This window comes from Lasioglossum baleicum, chromosome 14 (genome assembly GCF_051020765.1).
Source record: "Lasioglossum baleicum chromosome 14, iyLasBale1, whole genome shotgun sequence".
Classification (NCBI taxonomy): Eukaryota; Metazoa; Arthropoda; class Insecta; order Hymenoptera; family Halictidae; genus Lasioglossum; species Lasioglossum baleicum.
The window spans coordinates 2,436,643-2,462,928 of NC_134942.1; the positions used below are offsets into that span (position 1 = coordinate 2,436,643).

The 26,286-nt window shown below is 45.4% G+C and overlaps 3 protein-coding genes across 7 annotated transcripts in view; 1 reads left to right on the forward strand and 2 right to left on the reverse strand.

Annotated features, from left to right (window-relative positions):
- Nucleotides 1–15,403, forward strand: part of Tinc (transmembrane protein tincar) — a 43,028-nt gene extending 27,625 nt beyond the window's left edge. For all 3 annotated transcript variants that reach the window (XM_076437908.1, XM_076437910.1, XM_076437909.1), the window contains one exon: nt 233–15,403. In XM_076437908.1, the coding sequence (XP_076294023.1) occupies nt 233–1,582 (1,350 nt within the window). In that variant the 3' untranslated portion in view covers nt 1,583–15,403. The remainder of the gene's footprint in view (nt 1–232) is intronic.
- LOC143215629 (putative sodium/potassium/calcium exchanger CG1090) lies at nt 12,357–23,732 on the reverse strand. 3 transcript variants are annotated; one of them, XM_076437914.1, is made up of 9 exons: nt 22,972–23,732; nt 20,124–20,615; nt 19,455–19,683; nt 19,121–19,233; nt 18,846–19,021; nt 18,532–18,755; nt 17,330–17,635; nt 16,982–17,215; nt 12,357–16,156 (listed from the first exon to the last, which is right to left on the reverse strand). In XM_076437914.1, the coding sequence occupies exons 1-9, from the start codon at nt 22,990–22,992 to the stop codon at nt 15,957–15,959; spliced, it is 1,995 nt and encodes a 664-aa protein (XP_076294029.1). In that variant the 5' UTR covers nt 22,993–23,732; the 3' UTR covers nt 12,357–15,956. The 3 variants fall into 3 exon arrangements, with proteins under 3 accessions (XP_076294029.1, XP_076294031.1, XP_076294030.1); XM_076437916.1 differs by lacking the exon at nt 22,972–23,732 and adding an exon at nt 22,489–22,965; XM_076437915.1 differs by lacking the exon at nt 22,972–23,732 and adding an exon at nt 22,269–22,470.
- A 145-nt stretch (nt 23,733–23,877) lies between these two features.
- Ttc1 (Tetratricopeptide repeat domain 1) lies at nt 23,878–26,133 on the reverse strand. Its single transcript, XM_076437927.1, has 4 exons — nt 25,652–26,133; nt 25,164–25,340; nt 24,879–25,061; nt 23,878–24,371 (listed from the first exon to the last, which is right to left on the reverse strand). The coding sequence occupies exons 1-4, from the start codon at nt 25,958–25,960 to the stop codon at nt 24,192–24,194; spliced, it is 849 nt and encodes a 282-aa protein (XP_076294042.1). The 5' UTR covers nt 25,961–26,133; the 3' UTR covers nt 23,878–24,191.
- Between the last annotated feature and the right edge of the window lie 153 nt (nt 26,134–26,286).

Consider the following 26,286-nt stretch of genomic DNA (forward strand, 5'->3'; position numbering starts at 1 on the left):
CGCGGAACCGATAGTTTGCTCACCCGTTTCTTCCGTCGCATCATTACCGTGCTTGCAATCGCAACGAAAAGTCATGCGCGTGGTACAGCGCTTCCGAAACAAACAATAGTTCATATCGCGAGCGAAAAGAAGATTCGATGGAACGAAGAAACGGTCCCGGACGCGCGCGTTCTCTTCTCGTTGTCGACGACACCGACGATAATCCGGTCCTCGGGGATCGAATTCGTTTCAGGCTAACTGCAACGGAGGGCAAACGCCGCGGTGTTTACGCCGAGCGGATTCTGGGATGCCACACGACGAGTTGACTCCGCGCTCAGATTCCTCTGGTTCGCCGCCCCTGGAAGCGGGCAACGCTGCCTGCGGTGTAGTCTGCGGCAACGGGACCGGGTCCGCAGCTGGCCATAGCAACGGCAGCAACCACAGCGAAACGTCGTCAAGCGGGGTGCACAGCAACGCGAGTAACGCGAGCAACGGTAGCTGTCAACGACGAGCGACCAGCGTGGACGACCTGACCGGCGATCAGCGGATCGGCGAGGAGCCGCGAGAACAGTGGCGCAGCTGTTCGTTGCAGCGTGGCGTTCAACCGCCTACGGCAGCTACTTGCGCGTTTTCGTCGCCACCGGCGCCCTTGCCCTTGCCCTTGTTGCTACCCCATCCCCATCCCCATCCCCATCTCCATCCCCATCCGCAGTCGCAATCGCAGCCGTCGATCGCGCGCCCCATCGGTGTCAACGGGGGCCAGCCATTCTCCTCGCCGCAGTATGCGAACCACGTGCCGTTGTTTACGAACCATAATGCGAACGCGAACGTGAGCGTGAACGCGAACGGAAACGGGAATGCAAACCCGAACGTAAACGTAAACGCCAACGCGATCGGCAACGATGCTCTCCCCGGCTCGGGATCCAGTTCCGTGTCCGGTTCGGGATCCGGTTCGACTTCCGGCGTTATCCTCGAAAGCTCGAACGAAGCCACCGTGGTTATCAGGCGCAAGTTGTCCAGGGCGAAACTGACGGAACCGCTGAATCCGAACGAGGAGCCGTTCGGTCGGTCGACGAACATGAGAATGACGTCTTTCACGGAGAGCAACGATATCCGCGTGCACGCTTCGTCCGCCACGTTGCCGCACTATCCGACGCAGCCGATCGTTACGTATCCGCATTGCTCGACCATGCCGTTGCCTCACGCGTCCCACGCGAGTGTCGCGGGCTCGCACATGGGCGGATCGAGCGGGAGCTGCGGATCCGTGCCAAGGCACGCGTTCGTTCATCCCTCGCACCCGCCGCAGATGCACTCGACCGTTCCTTCGCACACCACTCTGCCCTCCCACCACAACGGCGTCAGACTCTCGCACCCAACCCCAACCGCGGCACCGGCTCCGGCCAACAACTTATTCGTCAAACGATTCCCGCCTGTACCGCTGCACGCGCAGTCCTGGGCGCTACCGGGTCATCACACTTTCCCGCAAACGCCGCAAACCAACGGCAAACTCTCGGTAGCTGCTCAAATCAGGCATACCGATCGCGACTCGGCCAACTTCTCCATGGCTAGCAGCGGTGATTCCGATACGTGTTTGCCTCACTAAGAGTCGCGTAAAACGCTTCGCTTCGCTTTGTTTCGTTCCGCTGCGGTTAATTCGTTTCGAGCCGTTCCGTGAATGAACTCGCAACGAGACGCGCTACTCATCCGTTCGCGCTAAAACCAATTGATCGCGATCAACGATTCCCACCGGAAGTGGCAAGTTGCTTCGACCGCAAAGTTACATATCAGATACATTTCAGTTTTACTGGCAATACAGAAGATCGTACTTCTATTTTTAATACGACCGTTTCTCGATGCTTCGACCAATACGTTCACAGGGATACCGTGTGCAAAACGCGTTCCCAGTACCTGCGACACGATATCGACGTGTCGTGGCATACATATCTCGCAAGCTCGGGATCCAGTTTCTACTGTTCCATCGAACGCGAAGACTCGCAGAACCTTTTCGAAAGAAAACAAGAAAACGAGAAAAAAGGGAAAGAAACGGACGAGACATTTTTGCGGAACGATCGAAACGGACCGCGACGGCGACGAAGCGAAGAGTAACTTGACGAAGAGATGGATGTGCTCGCGGCTCTTTCATCTTGCGATTCGTACTCGTGAATCGCTGTTTCCGAACGATGGTTCCCCGATGAGATCGGCGTACGAACAGTGTTGTGAACCGTCGTTCGATTCGTTACGAATACCTCTCATTGTACTCGGGTATTCTGCCTATACATACTTACGATTAAGGATCGAATAACTCGCTTCTCGCGCGTGCTGTCTCGTGTAACATCTTCGACGCTATCGTTGCACTCGACACGGTTTCAACTTCTACACCTTTACACCCCTGACTCTCTAAACTCTTAATCTTCAAGCCAAACATTGTTCGAAGTCCCCGTCGCCCTTTCGGACAGTTTGTCCTCGCTCCTTTCCGTTCTCTATTTATTTATTTATTTATTCGCGTGTTTGGGATCCTTCTCTGTCGTTGCTGACGGCAACGAATACAATTCGCCAAGTCTCCCGAAATCGTTTTACGCTGGGAGAAGAAAAGCACGAACGATAAACGAATGTTAGACGAGGCTAGCACGTGTCGGCTACTTAGAAAAGTTTAAGGGAACGACTACTGCCATTAATCACGACGATCCATGGAACTCTGGATCCATGGATCCGCGTTTACACATATACATTATACATACGTATATTCGGTTGTTTGATCGACTGCCACGTTATTTCGTCCTTTCGCGGATTTCAGGGGTCAACGTTTACGAGCTGCGATGCGTTTCGCTGATTTCCACTGTGATTTCGTATCTTCACCCTCATCCGCACTCCTCGTTCCGCGCCAGTACTCGTCACATGTACACGTATTCCATTAGACTCGCTTTCTCATCGCATCTCTTGTTTTTACAGCTCTGTAAATGTTGTTGGAGACGCGCGAGACGGTAGAGACTACTAGAGAGTGCCTAGGTCGCGTTGGCCGTTTCCGGCGTTTTCGGTGATTCTTCTTTCGGCGAAGCGAGAAACGGGAAACGCGAGTCGCGAAACGGTAGCGAATGGATGATCCGCAGAGCACGTACTGCAGAGAGGACAGGCGTAACACGTGTTATTTCAAAGCGTTAGCGTTCACATTTGCGTTTGCGTTTGCGTTTGCGTTTAGATTTTCTCGATATAGAATTCGTCAAGTGGGAAAACACTTTTATCGCTCCACGCTTCAGCCGAAACAAGTACGTAACAAACACGATGCACGTTTCTTCCACGACATCGTTGCTACACGGTGAAACGCGAACGGTTATCGACAAGTACGGTCCGAGGCTTTACTAAAGGCGTGACAAAAGAGATGATAGTATTTTTATGGACGCTCTTTACAAACACTAACGATTCGACTCTGCGGAGAGTGAAACTCCGCAGAACGAACGCGTGGCGCACAGTTTCGCAACAAAACTACAAATAAAATCGCACTCGTAGATGAAAAAGTAAATACGATATGCACCTTTTTCGGTTAGTCGACGAATTAGAGGATCTTTTTATTCGTTTCGAATCGTGATTATCTTATCGAATCTAACGGATTGTTACATTAGAGACGCTGCTCAAAGAACGACGAGTATCTTCATTTCTAACGATAAGCATCTTCCAACCGTGTTGAACGGGAACGTTGTTGTAACGATATAGCTCGCGCGACGTAGCTCGCTAGTTTTCACGGAAAGAATATATTCCGGGGGCAAGGATGGAATCAAGGTCGCGATTTAGCTCCGACTCCCGAGCAGATCGAATGTACAGGCGTCTTTTTTATACGTGATATCGAGTCGGTTCGGTTCGGTTCGAGTCGAATCGAGTCTAATCGAGTCTAGTAGATGTTTAAATCGTATTCACATGTATTTTTTATGCACTTTTTCCGCCAACGAAACCGACTCGACGCGAGACGGCACGCGTCGAGCAATCGTACGTGTTTGATTGCAAATGTACTTTCGAATACCGTTGGAAACCAACGATTGGCGTCGACCAATTTTTCTCCGGCCGCCCCGCAGCACCCCCTTCCATCGCGTCTTCTTTTACTCGTCGCGCGTTACACTTCCCCCGATATTCAAAACTTGCCTGGTAGCATTTATGGTTGGCCAACGGTTCAGAGTTAAAATTGATGTCAATTTGCCAAGGAATGCCCAACGTTAGGCTCAAAACTACGGATTTTATGCATTTATCACAAAAATAGATGCGTACAATTTGAAGCAGCTAACATATTAAAAAGAATCAAGGACATCGGTGTATTGGTTTTTGACAAGACAATTAGAAGAAGAAAAACTTGTCTAGGTGGCACCTGTGTTTTGCGATCGATGTAGAAATTTTTTATTTTGCATAAAGACCCGCAGTCTAGTTATCATAGTCGGTAGTGCTCGTGTAGTATAAGATAAGAAGACCTTTTCGGGTTTCAACAATCCCTTTAAGCGAGCTTTTTAACCTTCTGTCGGGCGCAATCGATCTGAGAGGCACAGCGCGAACATTTAGGTTGTCTTTGACCGTCAATACGGGAAGTTATCCAAGTTTTGTTCAGATGAGCTATATGTATATTTCTTAGCATCGATCCATTGCCATTTCTTAAATCGACCGATCTGCAGCCAACATGTGGCACATTTTAGCAAAATTAGAAGGTTTCTCAACCAATGCATTCAACTTAGCCTCCCAGGTCCAACAGATCGTATCGTAAAGTCGCAGTGCCGAAGGTTCGGGTAGCAAGTAAGTATCTGGAAAACACAAGAGACTCGGTCGCCCCCACCCTTGGGGAGGGCCCAAAAGGGCGGCTCTACGAGTATAGACGGCACCAAGCGCAGTATTTCCCTAACAGCAGTTGTGTAAATGAACTTAATTAGGTGTTTATCATGTTTTTTGAATGTGTGCCCGTCAAGCACATTGCGCCCGAACTCGGCAGCCCAGATATTGCGCCCAACGGAAGTTTAAATGATCGATTCCCGGTACTTTCTTGACAGAATGTATGTATATCATTTATTATGATATACTGTAAAAGCAACCGTAATAAAAAAGAAGACCCGAATACATAATATGTTAGCGGGTCCAGTTCGCGTTATAGTAACGTCGGTCCTACGTTGGGTATTACGGTTGCCCAACCAATACCCCATCGAAGGCCCAACAAAATGCCAATCATAAATGCTTACTAGGGAATTGTGTCCCCACTCTACCGTTCCCCTTCTACGACGCTAACCCCCACGCTTCCGCCGCGGCCAGGTCACGTGACTGGCAGAGTGCAAGGGTAACTTTTTCCCCCGAATTCGTGCTGTGCTCCTTCCCATCTGGCGACACTGTTCAGGACCTGCACGGGACAGCATCTCGCACTCATCTTCCGCGGTACGGCAACGCGTCGATCGCTTTTTTCTATCGCAAGACCAAGCAACACTTGTTTCTTACGCTACACACAATACGCGATATCTCCACGAATTACCAATTGCAAATTACAAATTGCTAATAGCTGGTCATGCCTTGTCGAGTACCGTCGCACGAAACGGACGAAAGATCTACTTGAATCAGTCTGATAGACGCATAGCAAAATAGCTGGATAGCTGCACAGCCGAATATCGTCCGTGCAGACGACGTAGGAAAACCCCCCGGAAACTTTTATACCTCGGTAGGATCGGATAGCCCTGAAATACGAAAAAATAAGATAAAAAAAAACAAAGATTCGAGAATCTATTCTTCTACGATCGAAAGCATCGAAACAAATGCAGTTAAAGCTTTATGATGTCGACGAGGAGCAAACCACACGCGCGTCGCGTGCACATTCGATTCGATTGCGTGAGTATGCGTTAATTTTTCTTTCTTTTTTTTTATGCGGTCTATTTTTCATTTTTTTTTTTTGCTCACCCCGATAAACGCGAGAGAAGGTTGAAATGCATTGGATCGGAGGACGGTAACGAACGAATTCGATTCGATGGAAATGATAAAGCTTTCACTGTACTTTGTATATTTTTCCATGCGAGTTTTACGAGTTTTCTTGAATATCGATACGGTGGTGATAATACTCGGGAATCTTGATTCCATCTTTGCATGTAGTTGGTTAAATTATCGGATCGAATAGGTTCGAGTAGGAGAAAGAAGGCTCGAGACGATCGTTTCGATCGATCGTATCGTAAACTCCAGATCTCGGCAGCACCCGCGTCCGCGTTCCAGCCGGACACGCTCCAGCTCGGAGCGTCACGATTCGTTCGAGGAACGCTGTGCTGTCGTACATATCACGATGGGTACAGCAGAGTGCATTATATGTATGTATCTATTCGCGGAACGGCGAGAACGACGAACGACAAGCAACGATTTAGCGAAACCTGCTCGAGCAGATTACGACCAAATATCTGGAATCGTTGTAAAAGAAAATTTCTTCTATGCTTCTTTCCGGTGCAGCACAATGATTGAAAATCCTATTAACAGGCTTCCGGTAGGTAAAGTGTTAAGATAATGACAATAACGATTTTGCCCTCTACAACCAGTGTCGGATTAAGCCAGCGCGGTGCCCGTAGCAAATGTTATCACGAGGCCCTACCTAGGCCCTAGGTTTTGTATCAGGGCCGCTTGCGTGCAAATGTAGCGCACCTTTTTAAACAGGCACAATGAATGACCTTCTTTTTTTTTAGCAAAAATATCGTTCATGTTTCGGCGCCTCTTTGATGAAGCGCCCGTGCGCGGGGCCCGTAACATTTGCTACTTCTTCTACGGGGCTTAATTCGGCCCTGTCTACAACGAGGGCAGAGTTTGCCTCCAGACTCCGCCAAAGTTTGCAAGCAGATGCCGAGCGTAATTCGGAAACTGAAATGGATCAGTATTTGCTAGCAAAGTTTGGTGTGAAATTCTCTAACAAATCAAGAGCGCAAATTATTTACTGGGGAGCAGCAAGCATCGCGACGCTGCTTCTCGTTCGTTCGCCTCGCCTCGCCGTTCGCGCAACCCGATCGTTTGAGAATCAGCAATATCGATGCAAGGGGCGCGCGAAAGATGTTCGACGAAGAACGTACGATCGGGCCAGTGTCGCCTCTCGCGGAGGCATATTTTTTTACCGTCTAGCATCGGTCAGCTACCGAACGCCGTTCGTTTTAGATTCAGCGCTAGATCTTTAGCCCGCGAGCATAGACGCTACAGAGGGAGGATGGCTTTCACCTTTTCAAACCAAATTACTTTTCGAGATTACCGATATACATACGCGTACATATGATCAACATATACATATATGTATATGTACGCGTATGTACATCGCAGCCCTCTTCCGACCGACTCACCGCTCGAGCGTCTATTCTCTCCGACCGCGAAACACCGAAACGAAATAATCCAAGCACGAGTGAGATAGATGTATCTAGATGTACGAAGACGAATAATGTATCGGTGCACGAGTATCTGTGGTATACAGACGGATAGGGAGACGCGCGCGTAACCCCGCATACACAGAGAGAAAGAGAGAGATAGAATGAGCATCTGTGCGTGTGCGTGGCTGCGCGCGTGCGTGTGTATGTATGCGAGAGAGAAAGAGAGCGAAAGAGAGAGAGAGAGAACGGACGGATAATTGAAGATAATTAATGCGGATACTTGACGCTTGATCCTCGACAATTCCCTTGACACATGTAAATACGTAAGGATCGGTTCGATGAACAAGGCGAGTGACAAGGAACGGGAATGACTGTAAACGAACAATTCAGCGAATATGTACGAATAATTGTATAAAGACTGATTAGACTAGCCTTGGTATTTATTCGAATACACGCACAGACGAGCAAGCGGACAGACGGACGAACGGTCGAGCAGACAGACGGACAAGCTCGCGTACAGAAAACACAGAGACATACACGCACGCACATCCAGACACATTCACCGACTCAGATCTACGCAGATATATACACAGAGACAGTTAATTGCTATCGCTTTGCGCGCTCTCGAATACACAGACGGAGCACGATACCAAAGGTATTTCTGACCAAACTCCATTTTTCTCTTGTTCTTGGACTCGCGTACAATGTACAAGTGTTAGATCGGTTCCGATCACTTCGCGCTTCCATGCTACACGCTTCCATCGTTGTACACCTTGTTGGTAGCCGCGAACGCGAACACTGCGATCGGTGGCAGGTTCGGAAGGTCCATTCGAACGCGACCATGGTGCTGTACCAATCGCTGACCGGTTAAACGTCTGTCCGAACCGAAGCGGATAATCCTCGTGGATTCGCGCGACCAACTTGCTCGCTCGATCGATCGAATCGAAGAGAAAAAGAAAAATGGTTTGCACGGTTGTAAACGGCGACATTATTATCGTCGCAACGTATCACAATATTACTCGACGCATCGTATATACAAGTAAACAAGTAAACTAGATGTAAACTTTGTATATTCATTTACCACGAGAATAAAGGTAAATTATACGACTACACACCGTCGAACCCTGCGGTCCCCGAAACTCATGGTTTTCTATAGGGGTGGGTGCAATCGAGTCGCGTTGGGAATCCGGAAATTTCTACCCAGCAATTTGCTCTTTGTTTGATTGCAGTTTGGAATGACAAATAACAAATAAAAATGATCGCCTATCGCGCGATACTTACTCTTTAATACGAGATTAGGTTCGCTCTTAGTGCGCCGACCTGCCCTCGTATTGACCTCCATTTGGCATGTAGTTTTGACACCAAACTTTGCAAGCAAATACCGACTATCTGCTTCCGCGTTAGGCTTGGCATCTGCCGACAGGTTTTGGTCAGCAATTCGGAGCTAATAAGGACCAAATCCTGCTCGAAGCATGGTTCGGTACCGAATTGATCGCCTTTTGCTGGCAAGTCCGGTCACAGACATTAGTGATGATCTGTTCGAGTAGATTGTGTTGGCTGGGTAATGTTCGAATACCTGAATGTCATAGATTTTCGAACCGAGTCTCGGATAACCGCCCGCCCATAATTTTCTACACCCATACCGAATTCGACCAACCCGATACATCGGATGCTACGAAGGGTTGCCGCAGTGCCGCCAGAATCGATCAAAACTGTTCGATCTTTCCTCCCCTCCTTTTTCCCCTTCCACTATCCCATTGTCTGGCATCATGTGCATACTCCAACATCCCCCACTAAAACCGTAGACTGGCCACGTGTTATTCTGGTCATCAGAGAGGGGGTAAACTGTGTTCCCCCTCGATTTCCTCGATCTGGCGGCACCGGGTTGCCATGATGACGGCTGGTAGCGGTCCAACAGAAGCGCGCGGATTCGTTTTTTCTGCGGTAATGAAACTCAACATCTTCAATATACTCGTATCGATATATTTTTATTGTTCCGACGTGTCCTCTGGTTGTGCGATTCAAACATATTGAAATACGTGCTGACAAAGATTTTTCATTCTTCAGCTACTTACTCGGTGCTTATTCGACAGGTTCGCGTTCGTTGCTCTCGAGAACAAGCAATATTTCTGATCGGATACATTGAAAGCGCGATGCTTTTCGTAAACGGGCAGTATATGTATACGCCTGACCGTATCGCTACGCGTATGCATTTTGTAGAAATAGTCTAAGTAAATCCTCTATAGTCGCAAAAATGTCGTACACGATGAATGCAACAAAAATATCCCCTCCACTGTAGTAGTCTGATCTCGGCTCGGGTATATCGGTGTGAACCAATACTAATGCGACGCGGAGAGTCGCGTTTACACGGTGCTGTGCTTCTCTACGTTCGCGGTTCGGTCATTGAACCTCAACAAAAAATAGTGTCGGTCTACGATCGATGCAAACGAACCTCCCCGAGGCTTTTGAAACTACAGAGGATTTACTATTGTATATGTATACATATAAGTAAGTATGTACCTACCTACTAAATATTCCTACACGTATGTGTATACGTAGATTGGTACGTGTATGATATACGGACGAACTTTACGTATGTATATCGTTGCTCTTTCGTTTCTGCGAGCTACAAGTCTTTCGGAATGCATATATGTATATCTATACACACAATTCGTTTCATTGTTCGTATTTCACTCAATATATTTTATACGTACATATTTATATTGTATTTATACTCGTTTCTTTATGAATTTGGTAAAACAATTATTTACATGACAAATGTAATATATAAGCTATATCGCTATCGCTAGACGACGTATTGACGGTTCAGGATAGTTTTCTTTTTTTTTTTTTTGGAAATACTTTGTATATAATATAATATGGTATAGTATAATAATATAATATAATATAATATAATATAATATAATATAATAGAATATAACGTAATATCATATATATAATATAATATAATATATATATATATAATATAATATAATAACAACGACAAGAGAGACTGTAACTGAGGGAGTCCCGAGTTACGATTCTGCAGGAATTGATGCCGTTCGCCTTTGTATCGCCGTGTACATATGTATCTCGCTTCACAGGTTCGTTGTACGAGCGCTATACTTTCATCGTTTTATCGTTGAACGTGTACGCGTAAGTACCTACCGCTTGCACGCACACGATAAAGAGAATAGACAATTTCTTCGTTGATCGTGTTTACCTAACTCGATGCTATTATAAATCTACCAGTTAATATCTTCATCTATACAGAGACGGTATAAAATGCTAAGCGATCCTACGCGGTCTACTCGTACTTCGTTACGCGTACTTACGGCGGCGGAGCGCACACCGTGTGCCCTTTACCCGCCGCCGCGCCGTACCGCGTCGATCGACCAATCGCTGTTCGATTCAATCCCTGCGGAACTACATACTTTTATAAACACTATTTTTCCCCTAGAAACGAGCGATCCGCGAATTTCTCTTGGTCTATTCGAGCGCGAACAGTTACAAAATTACAAACACCAAAGTTATAGAAAAATATATTGGTCGCGTTAGTACAGAGAGCTGTGCCGGCCGGTGTATTCTATCGAGTGCGAGACAATAGTAATAAACAGTACGTAAGTACGAGATTCGAAAAAGTATCGCGAACCTAAACGGACCAACGCGAACGTTCCAACTGATCGACTAATCAACGAATCGCTTTAAACAACTCGAAACACTGTATACCGTATGTACGTACTTATACAGGCTGGTGCACCAGATATTACCACCCTCGATTCTCGTCATTATTATTGTTCGTAGCGAAGAATGTTTATGTAAGGTTGAATGGTTTCGAGTGATGCATAGTTTGGCGTTGTGAATTTTTTTCTAGGTGGACGCGCAGAAGAGAATTTTTCATTGGGATTGTTCTTTCCTGCACCACTCGATGAAGCTTCATATTCTCTCCAAGAAAGAATTAACCCCTTGCCGTATTTTAACGAGTCAAACTCGTCATGAAGATTTCAACAAAGTCTAACAAATACGAATGTCACGCGTTTCCTTTTACCATTACATAGATGGAATAGAAATAAAATTTAATTTAATTGCATTTATCTACGATAGTTATTTTATTTCGTTTGAGTTTCGTCGAGTTAAATATGTGCTTCGGTAAAGAAGTGCACTGAAAAAATTTCTTAGGAAAACATTCATAATATTAATATTTCTAAAAGAAAATATCTAGAACCAGTTATTCCGACTGGTTTGTGTAGTTCCAGTAGTTCTGTTAAGCATTCAAATAAATATGGCCATAGGAAAAATAGAAATTTTCTTTTCTCTTCTACGACATTTTTGGGGATAAAGACGTTTTAATCGCTGCAACTGTAAAGTAAATGATACGGCAAGGAGTTAATGGTTAACTAATGGTTTGTCGATATTATTAATAGGTTAATACTTTTTTTGTTGTAGAGAATATGAAGCTTCATCGATTGGTGCAGGAAAAATCTCTTCTACGCGTCCACCTACAAAAAACTCACAACACCAAAGTGTGCGTCTCTTGAAGCCATCAAATCTTATATAAATATTTTTGGTGGTAATATTTTGTAAACCATCCTGTATGTCACGGCTCGGAATTACTTATTCACGGGGCGGCTGATTTTCGAAAGCTCGCGGGCCTGGCCGAGGGGGCGTTGCCTTGGAAAAACCGGTCGTCGCGAGTAAGTAATTTCGAGCCCTGCTGCGTGTACATATACCGTAAACGTAAACTAACCGTGAAACACGGAGAATTTCTCGGGCATTCCCTCTTTTTTTTTTTAAATCGCAGGTACGCGGACGTATTGACTCGACGAAGACAAAGTGTATTGCGTATGTATAGTACATATATAGGAAGAAGGAGGTGTTCGTGAAATTTACCCCGCCTACTCTGTCGCAGCTAAGCTAAACGACGCACATTCTACGATGTTACATTGTTACAGCATTAGTACCGGAATATTCATCAGGGCTATGTGGTCTACGCGTCGCATAGTAATGTAGATCACGATATAAAATCTACGGTTACACAACAGTCAACAATTACTTAACGTTTCTCGGGACAACATCGAGTAAAGAACGTGTGTTCGTGCCGTCGTTTTATCCAAAAAACAGATGGACCACTTTCGTTTCCCGTACACAGTTCCAGAGATTTTCGTTTGTTCACCGTTCGAAAATTGGTCGACACCGGATAGAGCGATAAGTAAAGAGAAAAGGACGGGCCAAAAACCGGAATCTCCCGCATCATCGTGTTATTGACTTTGATTTACGAACTACGCGTCGTATTAAGGGCACCCAACAATTGATCATAGGTTTCTATAACGTACGTCGGTCTAAATCTAAATTGTAACGCTACTATAGTATGCCTATATGTATAATAATGCGATACGGTACAATACAGTACAGAACAGTACGGTACGGTACTGTACGGTACGGTACAATACAATACAATACAATACAATACACAATACAATTTAATATAATATGTATAATCGTTATCATCTATTCACGGTAGATAACTACTACGTAATTGTCGCCATATATTACTATTTGCACCAATTTCCGAACCACGGTCCCATCGAACGACCGATATTGTGTGGTGAACAACCGATTTCAGACGCGAACAGTTCCAAACAAATAAGAAGCAAAGGACGACCAAGAAACTTGAATGAAAACTAAAAGTAGGATCGCAACTACGTTAACTACCTTCCTCAGCACGCCTAATTACTAATGGCGCGTTCTCACGAATCACGAACTTTAATTGACCGAATATAGTCGATCGACAAAACTGGAATGAAATCTGCAGAGAGAACCTTTGTTCCAATAGAGTAGATCAACTTTCTCGTGGAGCAAGAAAAATTTTAGTCATCCCCTATTTGCTTTCAGATTGAAACCTGTCTTAAAACGCGTCAGCTTCAGTTAATTGTCAAGTTTGCGTTCCAACTGAGTTTTGTTTCACGCACAACTGTTCACAACGCCATTTTAACCGTTTGCAATTAAACTTGAGCCATGAGAACGCGCCACAACTCGAGTTGTCGAGTCTCTCGCGTCTGATCTAGCGAATCAAACGGACCCGCCGCGACGCGACGCGACGCGGTACGTTCAACAGTCCGCGCGATCCTTGCGACCGAGTCCCTCGACGGATCGCCTCTTTCAGACTACAATCGTTTTGCTCGATGCTATTGACGAGTGACAACGCGCAAATCGGACTTCTTTTTTCGTATCTTTGATCGTCAATGGAAGAATGAAAGCCGAGTCGGCCTTTCGCCATCTTCGAATCCGAATGGATCTCAAGGAACGTGCAACGTAGCGCTGTAGATACTTTCATCGAATAAGGCTGCATGAATTATTGTCTTTTTCGTTACCGTTCGATACGCGTTTCCCTATTGCGTGCCTCGTTACGTTATGTCCCGTTCAACTCGAAATCAACAATTTCTTGGTCGATTTACACCCGAACGAACGCGCGCACCCCCTAATTTCCTAACTCTACGAATCTGGACCCTTCCTTTCTTCTTTCCTTTCTTCCTCCCTTCCTTCCTCTCTTTCTTCGGCGGTCTTTATCTCTTTGTTCGCACGATGGTGTGTACTAGACGGCAAATCTTCGTTTTTGATCGTCTTCGTTGTCCGAGTGATCGTCGCGTCGTTTCAAAAAACCAAGAAAAATAGAACGGAAGAAAACACGACAAACGCAGTCTTCGAGTACACGCGTAGAAGTTCGGTCGTCGGCTCGAACAAATTTTTCGAATAAATAATTTACCGCGTCGCTTGAAATAGAAAATTAGAACAGCACGGAAAAAGTCACGAGAAACAGTCACAAGGCAGTCTTCTTCGAGTACAATTGTAGAAGTTCCGGTCGATCACTCGAACAAATTAAAAAAAAAACATAATTTACCGCGTCGCGTCGCGTCGTTTCGATATTTCCGTTGGCGTCTATTTACATGGAGTCGTGTGGAAACGTAATCATGTTCGAATTAGCTAGCTAAACGCAAGAATATGGTAAAGAGATCGATGAAGGACGTGTGCCACGTAACTGTAAAAAACTTGTGGCCGTGGCTATATGCATATGAGAAGTTCGTTGGTACGGACACGCGTCAGCGAACAGTTCGACTCGAATCAATGATTTAGCAGCAATTTCCACGATCGTCTCGAGAACTATTTGTCGCAGACTATTCGATCGGTTCGAATGCCCCTATTTATAATATAATAATTACCGCTATCGATTCTAGGCTGATTACACTATTCGACGATCGCTCGTCGCATTTCGTAATACTGATTAATGTATTGTCCGTTTACTTGGTGTACGAAAAAACATGCAAACACGCTAACCGCTGGATCTCGAGCACCAGCTTTTTACGACTTTCTTTTTTCTACGGTGTTTCGCGGCTTTTTCGGAAGAATCAGGATAACGTGCCAATCGTTTAACCCTTTCGCTGCAATGGATATTCGCTACATCTCATCATCATCGAGTCCCTTTCATTACGAATTCAGTGATTATAATTACTCGAGGTCATTCAAGGTCGCTGAAAATGTTTAGATAACGTATTTCAAGGAAGGCTTGTGTAAATTCAGTGAGAAAGTGATTTTTCAGAATTTTTGTTTAGAACGAAACTACAATTGGTTATATGGAACTAGGTCTTTTCTAGATGTAAACAGATAGTCTTGAGGTACAAGTGTTCTTGTTTTAGTGTTCAAAGTTCAAACAAATTTATATTGTTCAGAGAAACATAAATCAACAAATATGTATTTTAGGTCCGATCCCTAGAGAAATGTGTAATATATTATTTTGTTATAAATGCATAAAATTCGCGGTCTACTAATAAATTATTGCTCATCCGCAGTCTGCTCATCACCTTCGATGTTTCAGAAATCGAAGCTACGAAGCTCGAAAATCTTCGACCTTCGAAGGAAAATAACAACCCTGATCTCGTCCATTGTAGTGAAAGGGCTAATCATAGAAGGAGAACGTCATCGTAACGTAACAACTAATTAGACGTTCATCTCCGTGTGATGTCGGGCATCGACGGCATAGCGGGAACCGACTTACTGGAAGTGATAGGCGATTGGATCGGGTGATGGTGGTGGTGGTGGTGTAAAAAAACGCATTGCTCGAGTCTCTGTTCCGGCGGGGATTGGAGGTCGAAGGGGGTCAACGCGATATCTTTCTTCTTCGTCCTCTTAATCTTTTTCTTCTTCTCGCTTTCCTTCCTCCTGCGCGAGAATACACGGTATACGGGGCGAAGCAGAGGAACTGAAAGACAAAGAGGAAGAGGAAGAAAAGGACAAGGTTGACGAGAGACGAGAGCGAGAGCGAACGTTACCCCCTCTTTCGAAAGAATTTGTAGCCGCCGCGTCTGCTTTATGTCAATTCCATGGCGAAATGGAAGATTTGTCGAACACGCGTTCAAAAGGAAGAGAGGCGGAGGAGAGGCGGGGGAAGTAGAAAGGAGAAAACGAAGAGAGATGCTCGAGCATCGTTGCGTCGCCAACGCCGTTTCTTTCTTCGACGGCTTCGAATCGTGGTGTTCTTTCTAGCGAATAATAGGCACGCGGCGCGGCAAGGCGTAGCGCGATGCAACCCGATGGCAACGAGTCAAAATTGCGACGTTTCTGTGTTTCGGTTCTCCGAATCGTACCCCTTTAATACAAGCTAGGACATACCGGGGGATTCATTTCACCGAACACGTTCAATTCGTATAGCGAAGCGAATACGATGAACACCAAGTACCAGAGCATCAGCACCACTCCGTATCGTCGATCCAGTTTCCAGCCGTTCAAATGGGTCGCTAGCACCAAGAACACCACCGTCGACAGCAGGGATAAGGTAGAGTACGTTAAGCCTGCGTGATTACAACAATAATATCGTAATAACAGATAGATAGGTAGATAGATAGATAGATGCAGTGCTGGACAAAAGGATAAGAGGCTGCTCTTTACTTTACCGAACTCAAAATTTGTGCCGTTCTCCTATAAATTTTGCCGCATTTGGTATGTAATTCATTCGTTTTGTACCCGGGCGGCTGCAGATCGATGTTTCGATCCTGTAGGATCAACGGTTCAGGAGCTATGCTTGCTTAAAGTTGAGCAATCTGCAGTGTTTTTGACAGGTAAGGGCGCCGCCGCCATATTGCTTTGTAGTGACAGTCACGCGTCGCTTACCGAGTTGGTTGTGATTAGGTCGGGGGGGGGAGGGGGCAAGAACCGGCGATATGGCGACGCCCTTACCTGTCAAAAACACTACAGATTGCTTAACTTTAAGCAAGCATAGCTCCCGAACCATTGATCCTACAGGGTCGAAACATCGATCTACAGCCGCCCCGGGTACATCATAATTTATAGGAGAAAGGCACAAATTTTGAGTCCGGTAAAGTAAAGTTTAGCCGGATAAGAAACTGTGCATCTTTGTATATTGCGTGTATTTGTATTTGAAACAAAGAAAATGTGCATTTTGTTACGTTCTATGTGTTGTGTGCCATCTTTGAAGCGAGATTACGGAGGGGTGAGTTTGTGTTGGACAGTGTAATTTTAATAGAAGAGAGATCGTATATTGACACGTTGAATTTTCAAAATTTTCCAACAATTTTCAATTTCGTCTACTGAATTTCCCTATAAATGCATAAAGATCCGCGTAAAGTCTGTCTACGAGATAGAAGAAATGGTGTTACCTCGACTGGTAACGTTGACGTGCGAGCCAGGTTGTATCATAGCAGTTTGTATAAACCACGGAAGCCCAAGGCAAACTAGAATATCGAAGACGTTGCTACCAACGGCGTTGCTGACCGCCATGTCGCCGAGGCCTTCTTTGATCACCGCCAACGAGGAGAGCGCGTCCGGTACGCTGACACCCGCAGCGACGAAGGTCAGACCCATCACCGTGTCCGGTATACCGAGAGTGCTACCTGTTCATCGAAACGAAACGAAACGAAACGAAGCAAATTGATAATAATAATCAAGACTGTTACAGACACGGTGGAACAAGGTAACATCGCGATGACAACCACCGCGCGGCTTACCTATGATCGTGATCATCCACACCATGATGTAACTGTAAAAACTGATCCACACCATCGACACGCAAAACGTGAAAGGGTACCAGTTCCGGAACTTCTCTTGTCGACAATCGGGCATCGTCGCGCGGCACATGAAATGAATCGGATACACGAGCCCCCAAGTGAACAGAGTCCATTGAGTGGCGTCCACGGGCCTCTCCAACGGCGAGACTTCGTTGGGATCGGGTTCTTTCGCTTTGTAATACTCGGGCTGCCTCGCCATCGGGGGTTCGTGTGCTTCCTGAACGGGGCCGCTTCCTTCTATTCCACCTGTCGATCGAATCACGCGTTTCGTTTTCGCTGTTGTTATTAGGGGTGTGGCAGGTACCCAAACCACGGTTCCGCTTCCGCTGGCTCGGGTACCCGGAAATTTAGTAAAATTTCTTCGAAAAGATTCAGACCAAATGTCTGCAATCGTACTTTACGAGCAGGAGGTGATCATTTTGGTGCCAAGGCATGTCTGACGTTTGATTTGAATCCTGTTGGATTTGGTCCTTATTTGCTCCGAGTCTGCGGACCAAATCTGTCGCCAAATACTGAGCGTAATGCTGAAATAGATGGTTCGGTATTTGACTACAGAGTTTGGTAGCAAAATTCGTCAGAAATTTAGACGAAACCTTGAGAGGGATATCTAGTCTTGCGCTAAGAGTAAATATTTATCGAAATCGGAGTAAACCTTGCTGTCGGTGGGATTTCATTTTAAATTTCGAAATTCTATTATTTTAAATTGCATGCATTTTCAATCGTTTAAATATTTACAAGTACATTAAAATAATGACAGTAATGATTTTGTTCGATATTTACTCTGAATGCAAGGCAGGCTCGCACTTATTGTTAGTCCTCTTCGCGAGGGCAGGGTCTGGTCTCGATTTGGCCTCCATTTGGCACGAAACTTTGCAAGCAGATACCGAGCCTAATACGGACACAGATGGGTCGGAATTTAACGCGAACGGTGCCAGGTTGATGCCAATTCAAGAGCAGATTGCTTCCTGGGATTATAAATTGTCGGATTCCCGACCCAACCCGCGCACTAGAGAGAAATTGCTCGGGTTTGGGTCGGGACCCGACAATTCGTAATGTGTACGCGGCGGCGCGGGTACCCGGAAAATCATTCCCGCGGAATATCATTCGTCGCAGCGAATCGAAAGCTTGCCCGACTGACTCACCCTCCTGAGTTTTATATTGATCCGTGGGCGAGTTCGGGCCTGTGTAAGACAGTCGATCTTCCTGCAGCGATCTGTAACTGACCAACGCGCTCTCCTCCGCTGGCTCGTCGTCTTTCGGTAGGAACGGTATATTGTACGATTTCGCCCATCGTTCCAATCGCGAGTTGAACGACAACGCGACGCAGTACACTCCGTACATGAACAACATGAACAAGGATTCCATCCTGGAACACAGAATATAAGACGAGAGACGCGAAATCGAAAAGAAGTCTTTTTATCAACCGATCCGACTCGATAACGCGATAAAGTCTTACCAGGATATCGATTCGTTGTAAATCGTACCGAGCATCACGAGTATCGACACGGCATAAAAAAAGCAATCTCGACACAAAGGCCACCAATTCAATTTGGACACCGTGCTGGTGCAGAGTCCGCACACCGAGATCACGAACATTATGTTGAACACGGCGCTACCGATCACACCGCTGACCTGTTGAACGAATTTGTAGATCGTAACGGGGATGGATCCTAAATCTCTGCGATATGTATAATCTAGATCTCGTATCGTGGAATCTACTTATTCTCTTACGCCGATGTCATCCTTGGCGAAGAAAACGCCGATCACAACGGTGGCCAGTTCGGGCGCCGACGAGCCCGCCGCCATGAAAGTTGCTCCGGCTACGTCCGGGGACAAACGCAACTCTGTCGACAAAGAGAAATTTATTGTATCGTCGATGATCGCTTTCCTCGTTATTAGAGATCGTGATTTTGAACGTGTATTTATTAATAACATTATACACATATGTATGCGTGTACAGTAAATCCTCTATCGACTGTACACGTGTATTGACGTATCCGCATTTGAATTCGCGAAATTAATATTTCGAAAGATTGTCATCAAAGATCGAACAAACCAGTCTCACCTTCGCAGATTCTGTCCAAACTGGAGACAAAGTAGTCGTCGCAAACGATCGCAAGGCCCAAGAACGTATAAACGGCGACCAATACGTGTATGATCAGTCCACCATGTTTCCTAGCGTTCGGCCCCATCAGCGGCCTCGGAAATTGCTCGATGGCTGGCGGCGAACAGTTTTCTCGTCGCGGCCTCCATGTCGCGCGTTCGTATCCCACCGTGGTCACCACGGTTGGAGCCTAAAATCTCGAATCACCGGTACGTTTTCGTATATTCTATTCTAATACATTCGAAAGTGATGTGTCTATCGGTACCCAGCCAGCAACCGATAAAGATTTCGTCTTTATTCGCTGTGAATCTGCCGACCAAAACCTGTCGGCAGATATGTACCGAGCCTAATGCGGAGACTGTGGTTGCAAAGTTTGTTACCAAATGCAGGGCAAAATACACGTACAATATATATGTATACCGACAAAGCTCCCGTTCTGATCAAAAAAACGAATTTCACAATTCGGAATTGGTTTTCTGATTCGCTTTTTTAAAAATCCTCGTAAAACGAATCCGCGTAAGTCGAGGACTTACAATTAACGTATGTATTTGCTTGGAAAGTTCGCTGCCAAATGCATGCGAAATCAAGAGCAGATCGCTAGTAAGTAGAACTGGGGTACGTCTACCTTACCGTCGTGGATTTCAACGAAAGTCCCGGAGACTTGAGCGAAGACTTCCACGTGGACGGAGGTCCTCGCGATGACACCGTTTTCGTCGACTTTTCCTCCGACGAATTCTGATGTTTTCCGACTACCGCCGTATTACCGTTATTCCCGCTTTTCGATTCGTTGGCTTTCCCATTTTCTTTATTGCCCTTTTCTCGCGATTTCGTGGTTCCGGCCGGTATCACTATCGGCGGTTTCTTTTCGTATTTTGGCGTTCCTTCGACGGCCGGCCCTTCCGCTTCCAAAGTGCTAGATTCCAAAGTCGTTTCCACGGTCCAGGCTTCCTCGCGGTCCGTCCAACCGGTGGGGTAAGTGGAAGGCGACGGCTCTTCGGTGGGTGTCCTCGAGGACGAGACGTACTGCACGAGAACGTAGACTAAGAGCAAACCGAAACGCAGGGGCCATCTTTTGCGTCGGGAATTATTGTGTAACTGGTGGTGGTTCCTCATCGTTCTCGGCTGAAACATACCGCGTTCAACGCTTCTCTTCATTCTACTGTTTCCACTGGCGAAACGATCTGCGAAGCCGAACGAAAATACAGGGTGACAAGTAATAACGGAGTTAATCATTTCTTATTATAATTCTGTCAAATTGACGAAGTTTGAAAAACCAAATAATAACAACCATAACGTGGACCTTTAGTATTCATATATTTAAGAAGTTTCGAAATGGCCACCCTTTGCGCCCATAGCCGAAAATTTCAAAACACGTTTGAGCCTCTGAATCGGCTCAAAGGCTGGCCACTTCGAAACTTCTTAAATATATGAATACTAAAGGTCTATGTTATGGTTGTTATCATTTGGTTTTTCAAAATTTTCGACGATTTGACAGAATTATAATAAGAAATGTTTAACTCCGTTATTTCTTGTCACCCTGTAATCTAGTATGTACCCTAGTAGCATTTATGGTTGGCCAACGGTTTGGAGTTGGTTGGCGATTTTGTCTGCAAATACGACAGCTACGTACATACATACTCGGGTAATCTCGTCTGGTGGTGACCGCATATAGATTACGTAAATTTCATTGATAACCGTACAGCAAACGGTTCTCCTGGGTCGATGCTACGTGGCATTCACAGCTTTTACAGCTTTCACGGGACGCAGAGCACCGCATACATCGAAATGTTTTCTCTCGATACACGCGTATCGATTCTCAGAGATATAATACAAAACACCGGGCCGATTCAATGGTCGCGTACGTATACATATGCATACGCATACACATACGCATTCAAGATCAGCTTAGGATTGAATAATAATCGAGATGTTGAACGACTAGAGTACTCGATACGAACAATGATGTCGGCCCTCGGCGTCCACTCGAAACGCGTTTGCACGTTCGACAAATTCCTTATACGTACTGTCGAAGCATTTTCGGATCACGTGGACACGTACACGGTGCTCCCGAATGCTGCTGTTGCTCCTACGTATAATATTGAATTGGCAAGAAAGTAATTTCGCTATTTCAACGAGTCGCACTCGTCGTGAAGATTTCAAACAGATATGAATGTTACGCGCGTTTCTTTTTAAATAAAATATTATTTGATTCTCTATTATTCGATCTAATCAATATTTAAGCATTCAAATAAACGAAGCCATCGAAAAAATATAAATTTTCTTTTCTCTTCTACGACATTTTTGTGGATAAACACGTTGTTTTAATCACTGTAACATGTAATCAATCAATTTCAATTTCATTTTGTTCGATGATCTATTGCCAAAAAGAACAAATAAGAGAATATATTTTATCGATGAAAGTTCATCGCTTGAATAAAAGAATTCGGTTTTATTTCACCGTGAAATACCGAAATTACTTTCTCGCCAACCCAATAGATCAGTGTTTCCCAAAGTGTGGTACGCGTACCCCTGCAGGTACAGGAAGAGTTTGTGGGGGTACGTACTGATTCTAATGCAACAATCCTGATGCGGCGGGAGTTTACTGTTACTTAATACCGATTGTTCTTATACTCACTGTCAGTGTTACGACAGTTATACATAGAAGAGGTACACAGTAGTCGAAACTTTGGGAAACACTGCGATAGATGAACACGACAGGATAGCAAAAGCTTCCTTTCAAATGAACGATCGATTGCAACGGATAAGCATCTTTACCTTCTAGATTCGCGGGTGTGGATCGATTCGGTGACCGGGTGCAACACGATATTCGTAACAATTCGCGTTGCAACTTAGAAATCGGGTATCGCTTTGGACCGACTACGTGTATACGCATGCACGTATGCATTATGCATGTGCTGTGATCCGACAATGAGAGCCGAGAGCGATGCGTGCGAATCTGGAAGCTCGTAAAAATTGAGTTGGCGTTGAAACTGACCCAGTTCGGTGTTCGTGGCGATCGTTAAACGATACGTGTGGGCGCACCGAAGCTCGTGCCTCGTCTTACCCCATTTTCAGGGTGCAAGAACACACACACACACACACCTATACAACTGCGTTCATGACGATTACGTGCATGAACAACGACGAACAAACAACGGATCTTTCGATCGCTATCACGCTGGACCAGGCGCGATCTATGTACTTGGTCGGTACGCTCCAACAATCGTCGTATCGTAGACGCCATTCAACGACGAATAGACGATTCGATAAGTTTTGGGAAGTTTCATCACCGTGACGCACGCGAATTATTGATTTGCATAAAAGCTGCGGGTTACGATCCGTTGACGGTGTGTTCGCGTGGCGGTACACAAGGTACACGTAGGGTATTACGAAGGATACACGTAGGCGACACGTAGTCGATTCGTTTTTGGTTTACATAGGGTGTTTATATTGTGCTTACGGGACACGACCTACTCACCGTTTTCGTTACCGCTGTCATCGTTGCGCCGGCACGTTCCAATTCGGCAAGATCCTAAGATTCCTCGTACCGAATAGTTTCACATCCCTCGCTTTTTCTTATTCTCTTTCTAGAGCCCAGGACCGAGAGGTAGAGAGAGAGAGAGTCGAGTACCAAACGCTTCAGCTCTTGTTCACCTTATTACGCGCCCCTCGGTCGATATCCCTTTGGTAGGCTTCCAATTACCAACACCGTTCGCGCGAAATCACGGTTTTCGATGATATTTCAATTTCTAACAAACGCCGTTTACCGTCTGTCTCTCGATCGCGAAGACGACGTTCGGTACGCTTACGTAGTCTCAATGAATTAACCACCACCCCCGCCGACTTCTCTCGTCTCTTTTCCTCCCTTCCCTTCCCTTCCCTTTCGTTTAGTTTCCGTCACTGGTTCCTCGCCTCGACAACCCCCGATGTCACTAATACTGCGCGAATACGCGTGCGCTTCTCTTTCGAAAGGCCGCGCGACGCGCCACGCCGCGCCGTATCGCAGCAACCTTTCGCCTTTCACGCACGCACGCACGCTCCCGTGAAACTTTATAAAACAGACACGGGCACCGAATTTTCAAAAAAAAAAAATACAGAAAAATCGTTGAAATGTTTATACGATACAATTTGGAAATCGCGTGCACGCGATCGTATATTGGCAAACAACTTTTCCTTGCTGTCGGGCAACGTTTTCCATCGCATACTTATCACGTTACATCGTCACCGTGAAACAAAAGAACATTGCGTAATTTATCCTATGAACGTGATCGTAATCGGTGATTCAGAATTGGGAATCGTGCGCATGCAGGTGTTGATACTTGCGACTGTACGCGGCACAAGATCTGAGAACAAATGGTCCGTAAATAAAATAAAAGTGTTCGAGAATTTTGCATCTTCTATTTTATTCGCATAAAAGAACTATATTATTGGTAACGCCGAAACGACACTGGACACAACGGAACTGAACACGCGTGTCGTTTACGGTAAATACAAGATTCCCTCGCAGACGTTCCGAATAAATGTTACAAAGTCTTTTTGTGAATGCCAAGAGAAACATTTCGATCGTTTAACGTAGTAACATTTTCCATAGTTTTATTGCGAAAAAGAAGCACAGCGTTCGAGTAAAGTTTACACACGAAGTATTTCGAAATAAGTTTGCGACTTATAGAGAATTCGAACTCGAGGAACGTCGCTGTATTAACTCGGGTTCTGCTTAAATTTCACGGAATAGCCGCCGCTCTCTGGATTCTTTTCCAACTCGAAATTATTCGTGGAAAGTCCGAAAGGTTTCAACACCATGTTTCCCAAGTCTTTCAATTGGCCCAACATCTCTATTTTTAACTTCTCATCTCTTTCTTCTATCAACTGGCCCAATTTCTGTAAACGTACGTATACACTTTATTTATCACGCGTATCGCTCGAATAGCATCTGGAGAAATAGTTTCTATTCGATGATCGCGTAAGTTCGTGCCCGAAAAATTATGTACGGTAATGTACCATTCTAAGCCAATTCTCGGTTCCGTATTGTGACATAGATCGGAACAGGACACTATTTTTTCATGGCTTCGTCGACCGCGCCGAACGTAGAAAAGGACAGCGTGTAAACACGAACCGCGCGGCCGGAGGCGCAACGAAAAATAGCGTATCGGTGAGACAACACCAGTGCAACACTGAAACTTCTTTATTTTTTTATTTATTTTTCTGATGATTAAAATGGCGCCAAACGAGATTGCATCGTGGGTGCGCCACTGGCTATATAATTGATTAATGAAGCCGTATTCTTTAAAACTTTACCATTGAATTTCATTTTCAAATCGGGCACGAACTGATGCAATCATCTGATACATGAAAATTGCGCGGAATCGTTTGGTCGGCTCTGCTTACGCGGATCTCGTGCCGCCACTCCGCGTTATCGGGGTCCAACGAACTTAACGTTTTAAAGTCTTCCAAGGCATTGTCCAACTTCTCCGTCTCCTTGTACAATTGTCCTCTCCTACTGATAACTTTCGTGTAGGTTGGATTCAATTCTATGGCTTTGGTACAATCCGCTATCGCCGATTCCTTCTCCTAAGCGACCAACAGTGTACCGATCGTATTAGATACGGAGAAGGTGGTTCTACTCTAAAGTTAAATATGCGATCAACGATATCTTTCGTGTAACAATGTTACCAAACATTTTGACTTTGCCGCTGCCCTGTTCGCGTACAGAATAGACCTCTCCTTGGCGTAAGCCAATGGGCACGTTTGTATTCCCTCCGTGTAAGTGGATATCGCCTCCATGTATTCTTCGTTTTTAAAAAGTTGGTTACCCTGGTTTTTCAACTTCTCTGCTTGGTCTCTGAGGGACTGAAAGGAACCAAAATTAACAGTCAGCTAAGATATCAAGATACTTGGTCTACTACCGAGTATAATGGAGTAGAGCAGGTCTGGGCAACGCCGACTTATGGAACAGATGTGGCTGCTGCTTCTCTTCTTCGCCTGCTCGACGAGTCAGTCCACTCCGTGTCCACTACGACTGACTCGCCGAGCAGGCAAAGAGGAGGAAAGCAGTCACATCTGTTCCGTGAGCCAGCGTTGCCCAGGCCTGGAGTAGAGTATAATAAACTATAATAGGATAGAATCGAATGAAAAGAAAAACCAAGAAATACGCAACAAACTTGTTTTTCGGTTTCAGTGAGACCAATTTCTCTGTCTTTCAGTAATTGCTCGTCGACAAAATCTTGCGGAGGATTCCCGTCTAGATCGTGAGGAACTTGAGTTTTACAGCTGTCATCGCCCTTGGAATTCGTTTCCATGTGTTTATCTGTCTCTTTCGGCAGATCATTGCTATCGTCGTCCGATTTCCCATTTTTCTTAGCAGACGAACAGTTCTCGTCTACTCGTATACACGAACTTTCCAGGTCTTTCGTGAGCTCCTCTATAATCTCCTCGTTAGTTTTCAAGCCACACTCGGAACCAGTATCCATCGTGATCTCTTTCGAATAAGCTTGAAAATATTTCCAACCGTTCTCTTTTTACTCGACGATTTCACGCTTGTCACCGAGCAGCGAGGTTAATTTCGATAATGCTTATCCATCAGATCAGCGCGAAACGCGGGACTTGCTCGAGATAGCACAGTTGAGCACAGCACAGAGGTAAGGAAAGATACAAAATTATCTTGTCAAGATACAAACACCTAAACTGATCTAAACAGACCAGACCTAAAGCACCGACGAGATACTGTTAAAGACTGCCAGCCTTATGGGAGTTGGCGGGACTCGAATTTTTCGGTATTTCTTACGCCCTCTAGGAT